This window comes from Mesoplodon bidens (assembly GCF_964165515.1).
Source record: "Mesoplodon bidens genome assembly, chromosome: 10".
Lineage (NCBI taxonomy): Eukaryota > Metazoa > Chordata > Mammalia > Artiodactyla > Ziphiidae > Mesoplodon > Mesoplodon bidens.
Genome location: NC_138172.1, coordinates 30,796,332 through 30,809,440, shown reverse-complemented (window position 1 = coordinate 30,809,440; position 13,109 = coordinate 30,796,332). Strand labels below are relative to the sequence as shown.

Genomic DNA, 13,109 nt, shown 5'->3' with positions numbered 1-13,109 from the left:
GATAATTACTATAGGAAAAGGGAGAACAGGGTAAAGGGGATTAAGAATGGGGAAAGGATACAAAGCACAGGTTGTAATTTAAGTATAGGTCAGGATGGGTCCTCACTGAGAAGGTGACATTTTATTTGGTAAAGGCCTGAAGAAGGGGAGAGAGTGAGCCATGTAGCTATTTGGGGAACAAAAGCCCTAGGTAGAGGGTACGGCTTGTGCACAAGGGCTAAGGTGCTAAGGTACCAGGCTATGGTTGAAAAGAGCAAGGAGACCTGTATGGTTTGAGCAGAGTGAAAAAGGAAATAGTAATAGGAAGTAAAGTTAAAGTTAAGTAAAGAGAGTTAAGAGGGCAGCAGATACCACAGGGTCCTAAAGATTTTGGGGTTTTACCCTGAGAGAGATGCAGTATTTTCAGCAGAATCACTCTGGCTGCTAAGTTGACAACAGACTGTAGGGAGGCAAGTCAGAAACAGGGAGACTAATTAGAAGACTACTGCAATAATCCAAGCACGAGATAATGGTGGCTTGGACCAGGGTGGTAGCAGGGAGGTGGCAAGAAGTAGTCAGACTCTAAATCTAATTTAAAGATAGAGTCAATAAGATTTTCTAGATGAAAAAAAGGAAAAATCAAGCTGATTTAAGAGTTTTTGGTCTGAGCAACTGAAAGACAAATTGCTAACAACTGAGATGGGGCAGTCTGCAGGAGGAGGAAGAAAAATTTCTAGGGTAAAGCTGTCCAAGCATAAATGTCAACTAAGCAACTGAATATACAAATCTGGAGTTTGGGACACAAGTCAGAGATGGAAATGTAAGCTGGTATACAACAGAGATGATATTTAAAGCCATGAGACTAGGGCCCAAAACCAAAGGAGTCAATGTAGTTCAAGGTCAAGAAGGTCAAGGACTAAGTCCAGAGGCACTACAGCATTAAGTTGTGTTGGGGAGAAGAGGAAGAACCATGAAAGGAGACTAAGAAGAAAGACCAGCGAAGTAGGAGAAAAAAAACTACGAGTATGGGCATCCTGGAAGATGAGCGAAGAAAGTACTATATCAAGGAGGAGTGTGTCACCTTTGTCAATGCTGCTGTTAAGTTAAGCAAGATAAGGGCTGAAAACTGGCCATTGGATTCAGGAATAGAGAGAGTACTAGTGACCGTGACAAGAGCAGTATCAGTAGAATAGTGAAGTCAAAGCCACTGAAGGGGTTTAGAAAGAGGAAGTTATAATGAGTTTATTAAAAAAAAAATACCAAAAGTTGGGGCAGAGGGAGGCTGAGAGGTACCTCATAAAGATGACCTCATCCACCAGAGCAGCTGAAACTTAGATCAACACAGGGCTTCAGGGATGCTGATCCCGAGAGACACACCATTTGATTCAGATGCCACAGGCAGAGAAAACAATGGTTTCAAACATGAGCCTCAAACAGAAAGTCCCTGGACAGACCATCCAAATGATAGATGTTTACATGTAACAGAGCTTCTTCTCATATGGGCAACTCTATATAACATGTTCCAGCATTAATAGCAACATGGATTTATTTATTTAACTGGCTAATGATTTACAAGCCTCATTATCAAGGCCAAATGGTTACCAGTAGAAATTATAACCTAAATTGTTATAGTTTCTTAGTATGGCAAGTTTAACAAAATTACTAAACACCAGCTGTATATGACACACTAAGTTAGGGGTACAAAGTAGATGATGCAAGAGTGCTGCCCTGGAGAAGTACACAATCTGATAATCAATATCACACCTTCCTTTATTTGATCAGCTGCTGAGTTTAAAAAAAACTTTGACATATTTAGAGATGCTCAAATATAATTCAGAAATATTACTATTTAAAATGAAAAGCTAAAAATATTGAATTTCACTATTAGACTTTCTTCACAGGTACTTAATATAGTAGGGAACACATACGAGGTACCTAATGTCAAGTTGGCATAAATAAAGTGGATGTTTACTCTTAAAATAGGAATACATATGGTAATTGAACTTAATTTAGAAATGTTAACAGAAAGCCAATTCTCTATTCAAGGCATGCCATTAAATTTAAATTTAACCATAACAATGTCACATAGAAGATCATTTTATACAAGTGAAAATAACTATAAATTCCCATTATCAAAAATTCCAAATAATCTTAAAAACATTAAAAACAGGACAGACTATATAAACTGTTTCATTTGTTACAGGGCTGCACATGCTACTGAAAAGCCAGATTAATTTTTAATTACAGGGCATTGTAAAAGAAATACATTAAAAGATTCTTCCCTTTCTTCCAATTAAAACCATCATCTTTCCATTTTTAAAAAGCAATTATGACACATTAAATTTGTTTTATTTCTAAAAAGAAACTTAGATAAAAGTGGGAAAGGGGAGCTTGTCTTTAATCACTGAGCCTTTGGTAGAGGAGACATCTTTCTCAGAGCCAACTGAGAAATGTTACTAGAAGTGATTTGATTTTGTCAGTAACATCATCATATGTATAGATGCTGAAGGCATCACATGGAAGGAGAGGCCAACAGTAAGAAATACAAAAGAACACTGGTTTAGAATAAAGTTATGTTCCTGTAAACCAAATGTGTCTATTTTACAAAGTCAATACTCTTAAAAAAGACAGACCATGTTTCCTGTTAAAGAATAACCTCCAGTTTCAGATATGTTTCCATGGCTCATCTTAGTTCACTTTATTTATCAGTACAAATTTATGCAGAAATGACAAAAATCTTTGCTATTAAAAAATGCAAACTATGAGGAAATCATGATTTTAAAATGGTGGTAAATTAAAAAAATTATTTTAACAATGATTATCCCTTCTCTTTGAGGTTCTGCTTCTTATTTTATTTAGAAAGAGATCACTTTAAAATAAATCATCTTCCATCTATAATTTCTGTGGTTTGGTTTATGTCTTAGAAATCTAAAATATGCATGTAGTAGCTTGAAATAGTAGATAAAACACACAGCCTATAAAAGTTTAGAAAACCGAATTAAAATGAGAAAATGAGATACCAAGAATAGGTCTTTTCATAGTCCCTGGTACACAATAGGTATTCAATAAATGTTCTTAATGAATGAAGAAGTACAGAATGAATGTAAAAAAACAGCTGGTTACCTACATTTGCTAAATCACAATAGTTAAATATAGGATAAAGTTAATGAAAATATGATTAAGCATTTTGATAAATTATATTTCTTAAATCACATCAGTGTTCACAAAGCCTAATTTGGTGGCAGAGCCTTGAATTTTAACCCCAGTGTGGCCAATAACTGGGCTTCTGATCATAAATTTAGGTGATCTCTCAGGGTTCCTTCTGCTTTAAACCTCTGATCCTCATTTCCAAAGCAGATAAGAATTGAAGTCTATTTTTGGGGTTTTTGTTAAATCACATATTCATATCTTTACTCATTAGATACTAATATTTCTAAAGGTATATAAGTTGATATCTTACTAAATAATGCCTTATATAGTATTTTACATCATTTTTTTTCTCACAAATTGATTTACGATAATTTAGGAACTCATGGTCTCTTGATGAGGAACCAACCTCAGTGTGTTCATCTGTAAAAGAGCTATTGTGAGGATTGAAAGAATTAAAAAATATGAAATGCTTAGAAAGTCATTGGCACACAGTAAGTGCTTAATAAATATCATTACTAGTCTAATTAATTGAATAATCTTCTAAATCTTCTTTAACATACAAGTAAATTTCTAATAAACAATGAAGCAGAATCTCTTTTCAAAAGCCTGGAATAAAGTTACTCTCTAAATTTAAAAAAACCTTATTACTTTACATTGACAGATGCCAGTAAAAGTCAAACTAATAGGCCTGTTTATGAGACCTAAAAGTGTAACTTTAAGCATCAAATGTTAAGCTTCAATATTAAAAGTCTTACTTACGGATTTGCTTATTCTCCTTTGGTAATTGAATTTTATTTGTTTGGCTGCTGCCTTCCAGGACAAACACAAAACTTTTAACTTCTTTATCAAATTCCTACAGAACAAAAATGAAAACAGTGGTAACTGCATATTTTATTTGACTTTTATTATAAAATTGGAGAAGCAAGCCCACAGAAAAAGCTCCACACTGAAATGACTTAAAATAAGCTCAGGCCTTGATGATACTCTTACACTGAGACTTGCTGGGAACTGGAATATAGAAGCCACCCTTAGCCACTTGGCAAATTCTCTACTATATCAAGACACTCTTCCTCTAAATGATAAAAAGTTCTCCAACTTCAGGGATTCCCAAGTTACTAATTTAAAGTTTCCAGAGTTTAGTTACCCTTTCCCTCCTTTAATCTATGTATCTAATAGCATAGGCTGAACATCACTTTCTGTTAACAGTACAATAAACCATCTAATCTACGTTGTATCCAGTTTGGAAGTTCCTTGGTTTCAAGCCATGGCTCATATAGAATTAATCAGTGCCTTATTTTACTAGTCCTCTAACTTGAAGTTCTATACATCATTTACTTAAAATCAGTACAAATTAAAGTGTTACAACTAAGGTTACCTGAAAAATGAACAGAAACAAAACAAGTTTGGAATGAAAAACTTATACATGAGAGTCTAATTTCCATCAGTCAAAGTGCTAATGTAAATGGTTATTTTTTTTATCTTGGAGCAAATTTCCAATCTTTAAGTATAAAGACTCCTTTTTCACAATAAAATATTTCATAGATCCTCCCACTCTTCCTTTTTGTATATGTTAAGAAATACATTGTAACTAATGGCTGCTAAGAATTAACATTTAAATAAAATTGTATCATATCCATCACAATAGCATCTCTTATGTATTCCAAATGAACATACACATCGAGTGTATTATTTCGTCTACACACAAGCTGGGCATATACTAAAACCTTTCAACAGCTTACCAAAATCTTGAGCATGGCCACAAATCCTTGTGTAGTCTAGCCCCTGCCCAGTTTTTCAAACCTCATCTCCTGCCTCGCACTCTCCCTCACTCTGAATCCTAGCCTCTGTAGCCTTCTAGCAGTTTCTTAAAAATTCTAAGCTCCTCCAAAGCAAGGGCTTTGTACCTGCTTTTCTCATTGCCTGAAATGTTCTACCAGCTCCACCTGGTGCCTAGTTAGTTCTCAGAGATCAAGTATCATTTCCTCAGGGAAGCCTTACCTAATCTCTCTGCTCTGTACCCTCACAGCCACATTTAACTTTTATTCATAGTAGGAGCTATATAATTTTGATCAAGTCACTTAACCTTACTATGCCTATAATATAGGCATAAAGGTACCTTGTGAGATACAAGGTTATTGTATGGATTATAGAACAGGTAATGTGCTGAATCCTATGGCTTGGCAAATAGTAAGCACTCAATTAACAGTTTAAAAAAACTATCCATAGAACAAAGACCCTAGAAAGGTGTTTTTTTCTCAACTGTACAAGAGAGAAGAGAAAGAGGAAAGAACAGGGAAGGATACAGATTTTTAGATTTGGTAGCAGAAAGATGAGGTAGTTTCTACCTGCTGACATCAGTTTCCCCTGTGAAATGGGGGGTGAGGTCTTCTGGTGAATGAGTGAGGAGGGTCTGTCCTGGGTGTGGGATGGGGATGGGGGTAAGAAGTTAGTGGCTGGAAACCTGAAGATAATGGAGAAAGAACCATTTTAGAGACCAAGAGAACAGGAGAACTTCTGGGGCCGTTGACACTGAATTATAGCATTATTGATCTGAGAGACTATAGATATCTTTCCAAAGGTACTGAGAAGCCCAGATGCAGGCACAGAAAAGAGAGAGAATCGGGGATTCAGAAGTGGTTGGCGTTTGCTAGGCAGGCATGATGAAAGGACAAGGAACAGGGGCATTCGAGGTCTTGACTGGGAAGTGACTGAAATAATAGACCATGGATTCTGGGCTGGAGAGAAAAGAAAGTGAAGACAGAGTGAGTGAGTAAGTAGGTTAACTAAGTAAGTAAATAAATCTAAACACAGGGAGAAAAGTAGAATGGTCAATGGCCTAAGAGTCTCAATTAGGTTGAAGAACAAATACAGTGGGAGTAACTAGGCAAGCAACATTAAGAATCGAAGATTGGACTCAGAGAGGGATGTCTCAAGTTCTCACTTAGTAACTTCAGAGACCCTGCAATTTTTGGTGATAAGGTACAAGGTGTGACAGTGGGAAAGGCTGCTGAAGTAGAGTGGAAGACGTCATTAGAGATGAAGAAATCAAGAAGCTGAGAAGCCCAGGATTTGGAGATTTTCCTCACAGAAACTGAAGTCACCTAAAGCAGCAGCAGGACTTGGCATATAGAGATGGGTTATGAGCTGTGTGCCAAAGTCTTCAATGGCCAAGGAGGGGTGTCTGTGAGGGCTGCAGCCAATGATGTCATGAAAGGGTTTTGAAGTGAATGAACAGAAAAACCTGTTCTGAAATCTTACCAAGCCCTTCTTGTCATAATCTTTACTCTCATTTCTTTCCAGGATTTAGGTGGCTCTAATTTCTAACACTTACTTTCCAAATCACAGATGGACTGCCAAGGATCTTCCATTTTGCTCCAGGATTTTTTCCCTGAGCACTAAAGATTTCAACAAATGCACCTCCCTAGGAAAAAAAATATTAAAAATTAAAGTGAAAGACAATGCTAAGGAGGAAATACTATCCACCACACAGTCCATACCCACTGTTCCAGGCATCTGTAAGTTAAGTAGATCTGAGAGGAAACATTATCCCTCTTATCACTCCTACTTTATATCTTGATTGTATCTAAGCAACAACTGTTCTGATTCAGGTCACCTTGGATTAATGGTTTAAGAAATTTTTTTAAAAGCATGATAAACATTAAATAAACTCCATGCCATACAAACCTTACAGTCTCTCAGTGTAAGGTTCAGTTATTTCACATGTATAGTTCATGCTTACAAAATATTCTATTCAACACACACTAATGGGTTTAAACTCAACTCTCAAGCCAGGCTAATAAAATCTGATAGTTATCTCTGGCTACAAGCTTTTTAGTTACACTAACCTGAGCTCCAATACAGGTTTGCCATTTATTAGCTATCTGACTTTGGAGTTACTTAACCTCTTGATTCTCTATCTGTAAAATGGGTTGTTAGATTACATAGGATAGTAAACATAAACCATCACACTCAATAAAGTGTGATGCACAAAGCAAGGACTCATTAATACCAGCAATGATTATTCAAAAAAAGGGCAAACTGAATAGTTTAGTACTGGGTCAATAAAAGAAGCTTGGACTTGGAGACAGAGTGATTCTTATTTTGAGGATTCCTAGAAGATCTTTTTATATATTTAATACAAATTAATTTGGTGATCTATAAAATATGTACCAAAAAAACAGAATCATTTCCATAGACATGCTAAGTGTTCCCTATTGTAAACCTGGGAACATGGAGGGACATGCTCATGTAAAAACACTAAACACATTACTGAGTGTCCATAAGCTTTAATTATAAGAGAGAAATCAAAGATGATTGTCTCTAAGGAAGAGTTTATTGCAAAAAACTGAAAACCTGAGAGTAAATATGGTTTTCTTCTATGGCCTGTTAAATTATAAGCAGCACATGAGCAAACCTGTCTGACTTTCATAAAGAATTTCCTGCTTTTAATTTTTCTCAATAATATAAAGATATTTTTGCTTCTGAGTTTTAACATGTCATCACTTGAAGTTAAGACATTTAACGTCTTCTGTAGGCAGTACTATGTGCAAACTGTGTGTGGAATTGAATTACTATAGCTTCTGGGGTCAGGTCATATTTCACTATGAATTTTAAATGTGAGGAAGCTTTTTCTTTTTTTTTTTTTAAAGAGAAAAATCCTTATACCTGGTGAGATAGAAAAATACCTCCCCCACCCACATTTCTGCTATCACCTGTTTCCCACAGTAGACACTGATTTTTTTATAATATATTTTACCTATCTTAAGCGAGAGAAACTCTCTAAAATTGTTCCAACAGATTTAATGACATCAAACGGAACAGAAGAAAGAGAACTGCAGAATACTCTGAGGGCACTCATAAGAAGGCAGGTAGTATTTGATGAAAAGGTAGAAGGAACGAAGAGGTGACCAGTGGAGGTCTGTTCCGGCACGGGGACGAAATTGTTCGTAACAGCAGTACTAGGATAGCACAGACTGTAAATGGAGAGTGTAACCTCAGGTAGAGATAGGAGGGGAGGGTAGGAGACTAGGGTCAAGGAAGATCAGGGAGGTGCCCAGTGAAGTGAGGAAAGCAGGAGCGCTTTGGAGACCCACTAGGATACTCAAAGTGACTGAGGAAGACCCAGAAGCAGTTTCCCTCAGTGTGGTATTTAGACCACCTGCATCAGAATCAAATGGAGAAAGGTGCTATAAAGGTAAATTAACTAGCCCCATCAACAGAGATTCTGATTCACTCTATTTGATGTGAGGCTCAGGAAATCCATTTTTTTACAAGTACTCCAAATGATCTTAATGTACCACAGCCTTTGAGAATCACTGACGCGCCCTCAATTTGGGGGGAAGAGAAAACAGCAGACGGCCAAACTGCTTATTTTCTTTCTTAGCTTAACCCATTCATGCATTCACTCATTCACTCTCCGCTAAATAGCTTCTGAGTTACCAGTGTGCCTCAGTATTGTTCACTCAAGGTTTATGGGTCCTGCCCTTAAGGTTCTGATTCCGGAGATCTGGTTGGGGTTTAAGGCTGCATTTCAGTCAGAAACACAGGGAATCCCTACACCTTGAGAAGCACGGAGCTGGAGAGGGAACGTCAAATCATATGCCCACACGGCAGTTGCTTTCTTTTCTTTCCCTTTTTGGGTTAAGACCACTTATCCATTAGTTCCTTCTTACCCCGAGAAAGACAGTATTACTTGGTGGGGGGGGGGGGAATGTCCCTCTTCACCCGGACGTGAGCTACCTCACCCAACAGGACAAAGCTAGACCCGTTGGAGAGCCGTTTCCGGTTACCTGGTACTCATTTTTGAACATTCCCGCCGGGAGCCCGGGGCTTGAGGGGCACCGGAATTCAGGACTTCCAGAGAGTAGCGTGACCCTGACGGCTGGAAATCGGCGGGCGGGAAGCCAGGGCCCGACGGCCGGGGAAGGGCTTAGTGGTCGGCCCCAACTCGGCCAGGCTCTTCTCCGCCCTTTGTCAGCTCACCTCGGGCCCCCGCCCCGAACCATCGCGGCCCCGCCTCCGGGGCGCCGGAGTCTGGGAGGGGACAGCTGCCTGGGCGGGCTCCGGGCGGCCGCAGGGGACTGAGCGTGTGCGTAACCTACGTGACAGAGTGCCCAGACGCTGAACCTCCAACAACCGCCAGCCTACTCACCGGAGAAAGGCTGGCGCGTTCCCGCCGCCGCCCCACCCCGCCCCGCCCCGCCCCCGAATCCGCTCGGAAGAGGGCCGAGCGGGGCGGACGTTCCGACCGCGCCCATTGGCTCCCACGAGGCGCCTGCGCGTGGTGCTGGCCGAGCTTCACGCTGACGGACACGTGAGACTACGCAGTGACGTAGGCGTTGCCCAGGCAACTGACGGACTTTCGCTCAAAGGGTGGGACGCCCAACCTGTGACCAGCGCCCGCACTAGGTCGTGACCCGTGTCTGCAAAATAGCCTAAATTTAACCTGGCTTAAGAGCTACCACAGGTGCTGGATTCTTCTAGAAAACCTGTCACGTCGGCTTCGCCTCTCTTCGTTGTAAACACTGATAACTGGTAGGTTGCTGGAGGAAAGAGTCATGGAATCGTGGAATCATGGAACCCTCATGGAGCCTTTTGCTCAAGGTTCCCAAACTTGGCTTCGTTGAGGCACTGATAGGGTCCGCCATCCCCTTTCATTGCTTCAGAAGGCCCAAGGAAGGTCACTGCACACTTCAAAAAGCCAAGGTTTTTTGCCCAAAGTAATAACTACATACGTTATTGAGCCAGGCGCTCTCTTAAGTTTAACTGGTTCTGTGTCTGAACCACTCTTACAATGTAGGTATTATTGTCCGTTTTTGGCTAAGAAACTGTGGCTCTGAAAGGTAAAATATCTTGCCTAAGCTCACATGGCCAGTAAGTGATGGAACTGGTTTGGAGCTCGTACCTAACTCAAAGCTGAGTTAGGTCAGTGGCTCAGGGTTAATCAGTAGTCAGGTACCACTCCTGGAGCCCCTGCTATAGGCCAAGTGGTTCACAACCCTGTGAAGTAAGGGTTAGTCTCCTTTCAGTTGAGATCACTGAGGTTCTGAGTTGATTAGGAATTTACTCAAGGATGCAGTGTTGATTTTTGGTTGTGGCACCATGGATCATGTATGGGGTGAGAAAATGAATGCCTTCTGGACCTGCTCCTTGTCAGGGCTAAGAAGGAAAGATAAGGAACAAATTTACTTGAATACACTAATACTGGTTGTGTACAAGATAGAGGTGGGGCTGTCACATAGCTGTAAATTGCAGTACAATATCTAGAATTCAGACTTGGTTTCTAGAGCTCAAACCTAGTTCAACAACAGTTTTTGGCAGGACTCTGTTCTGGGGGCTTTGGGAATTATGGTCAGTAGACATGGTGTCTATCTTGTTTTCTAATGGGGGACATTTATCCATCCATTCATTTAAGAGATAACTCTTAGGAATGCAGTATATTCCAGACACTATACTAAGAGCTAGGTGTATAAGGAAGGCCCCCCATCTTCGTGTAGCTTGCATATTCCTGGGGCAAGGCAGAATAAAGAAGTGAACAAACAAATAATTACAACTTGTGATAAATGCCATGGATCCAGTGGTAGGAATTAACATTGGAGGGTATATTAGTTTCCCGTGGCTGCTGTAACAAATTGTCACAAACTGGGTGGCTTAAAACAACACAGATTTATTCTCTCACAGTTCTGGAGGCTGGAAATCCAAACAAGGTGTCAGCAGGGTAGCACCCCCTTTGGAGGCTTTATAGGAGAATCTGACCTTTGCCTCTTCCATCTCTGGTGGCTATTGGCATCCCTTGACTTGTGGCTGCATCTCTTCTATCTCTGCCTCCATAGTCACAGTGCCTCTTTCTCTTCTGTGTGTGTCTTTTCCTCTATGTGTCTCTTAAAAGGACAGTTGTTTTGGCATTTAGGGCCCACTTGGATAATTCAGGGTGATCTCCGTATTTCAACATCCTTAATTACATTGCAAAGACCTTTTTTGCCAAATAAGGAAGCATTCACATGTTCCAGGGGGTAGATGTAGATATCTTTTTGGGGGGAGGCATAGCATTTTTGGATGATGCAAGTCAACACAAAGGATGACTTGCACTATAATATAAAGTAGTCTTTGGTAAATACTATAAGAGAGGAAAAAAGTACAGTGAGAGTACAGGAGGAATCTAGGGAACATCCTAAGGCTTTTAAGAATATACTTGAGTCTCAGAACATATTTTGACACCACAGATGTCACAGAAGAGAAACCCTGAACCTTTGTCCTATGCTATTTTCTTTCTACCCCTCATCATTATATGAATTTATTTATTTATTTGTTTATCATCTATCTTCACCTGTTAGAAGGTAAATTCTATGAAGGCGAGGACTTCTGTGTTCATCATTATTTCCCATGTCCTAGAGTAATGCTTGGCACATAGTAGGTATTTTATAAACACATATTTGTTGATCAAATTAAAGGCACCTGTCCTTTTGAACTCACCATGTCCAAAACAAAACTTCTCCAAACATGCACCTTTCCTATCTTTCCTAATCTCACTAATATCACAGTGCCTCCTGCTTCCTCACTAGCTGCAATGAGCAGCCTCTAAAATGGCCCCCAATGATCTCCACCTTCTGGTAGGCATGCCCTTTGTGTAATCTTCTCCCCTTGGGTATGGACTGAACTTAGTGACTCACTTCTTATGAATACAATGTGGCAAAAGTTCCGAGATGTTATTTCCATGATAAGGTTACAAAAAGACTGATTTCCTTCTTGCTTGCCTTCCTTCACTCTGATATCCTTGCTTGCTCTGGTTTCCCCCCTGTCTATCCCCCAGCTTCCCCAATCTTCACTCTGAAGGAAGCAAGTTGCTGTGTTGTGAGTAGCCCCTTGGAGAGGTGCAGGTAGTAAGGAACTGATGTCTCTGGCCAACAGTCAGTGAGGACTTGAGATTTGTCAACAGCCACATGAGTGGGCTTGGAAGTGACTCCTTCTCCGGTTGCACCTCGAAGTGACTGCATCCCTAGTCGACACCTTGATTGCAGCTCAGTGAGCCTGGGTCAGAGGTACCCGCTAAGTCATACCCTGATTCCTGACCCACAGAAATTATGAGACAATTATTGTAAATTGCCAAGATTTAGGGTAATTTTTTACACAGCAATATATCTATTGCTAATATACTCCTCATACTCAATCCATTACCCAAACCTATTCATTTTATCTACTTTAAAAGTCTATCTACCTTCCCTCCACTGTTATCTCTACTCTGATTTACCTGTAATCTTCTCTTCTCTGAACTACTATAATATCCTCCTAATTCACACACCACGTCAGCCACCTTTCAAATCTATCTCCACGTTGCAGTCAGTCATCTTTATAAAACACAAATTCAATCATATCAGTCCCCTGATTCTAACCCTTTTGTGACTATAGAGCCTGTCTTCCTCTCCAGTTTCTTTGTACATTATGTGACCCGCTTCGTTTTAGTAACATTGAGTTTTCTTATAGTTCTTCATGTATAGCATGTTTGCTTTCACCGTAAGACCTTTGTACTGATCTCTTGCATGGATTACTTCTGCTCCCTTCTTTCTTTGGTTAAGGCCTACTTATCCTATAGAGTTTACCTCAAGGGTCCCTTTCTAAGGGACTCCTCTGATATCCCTGACTAGATCAAATCCCCAGTTTATATGTTCTCATAGCATCTTAGCTCTTAGTATTATTGAAATCATTGTTGAAATTTTATGTCTATAATATTGGCCGTCTCTAATGGACTGTAGATTTCAAGAGAGCAGGGACCATGTCTGTTTTGTTTACCCTTGAATCCCTAGTGCTTGGTATACTACTTCAACTGTGTACCTGGCATAACAAAATAGTAATTGAATGAATGAGTGAATGAAAGTGGGAGGAGGTGAAAGATGAATATATTCTTCAAAGACAGCCATAGGTTTTGGTGTTGAGAAAACAAGGAAAAAGCAATTGAAAACATTAATAACCACAATTTATTGATA

General features: G+C 39.7%; 1 protein-coding gene and 1 long non-coding RNA gene across 13 annotated transcripts in view; one reads left to right on the top strand and one right to left on the bottom strand.

Annotated features, from left to right (window-relative positions):
• The window catches only part of CFAP20DC (CFAP20 domain containing), a 281,035-nt gene extending 271,741 nt beyond the window's left edge, over window positions 1–9,294 (bottom strand). For 10 of the 12 annotated variants that reach the window (XM_081247103.1, XM_081247108.1, XM_081247109.1 and 7 more), the window contains exons 1-3: window positions 8,919–9,269; window positions 6,461–6,550; window positions 3,889–3,982 (exon numbers count right to left, since the gene is read on the bottom strand). In XM_081247103.1, the coding sequence (XP_081103229.1) occupies window positions 3,889–3,982; window positions 6,461–6,550; window positions 8,919–8,939 (205 nt within the window). In that variant the 5' untranslated portion in view covers window positions 8,940–9,269. The other 2 variants (XM_081247110.1, XM_081247107.1) reach the window with 2 other exon arrangements.
• Window positions 9,295–9,589: 295 nt separating this feature from the next.
• Window positions 9,590–13,109, top strand: part of LOC308624035 — a 54,372-nt gene continuing 50,852 nt past the window's right edge. The window contains exon 1 of the long non-coding RNA XR_014016916.1: window positions 9,590–9,663. This is a non-coding gene — a long non-coding RNA (uncharacterized lncRNA). The remainder of the gene's footprint in view (window positions 9,664–13,109) is intronic.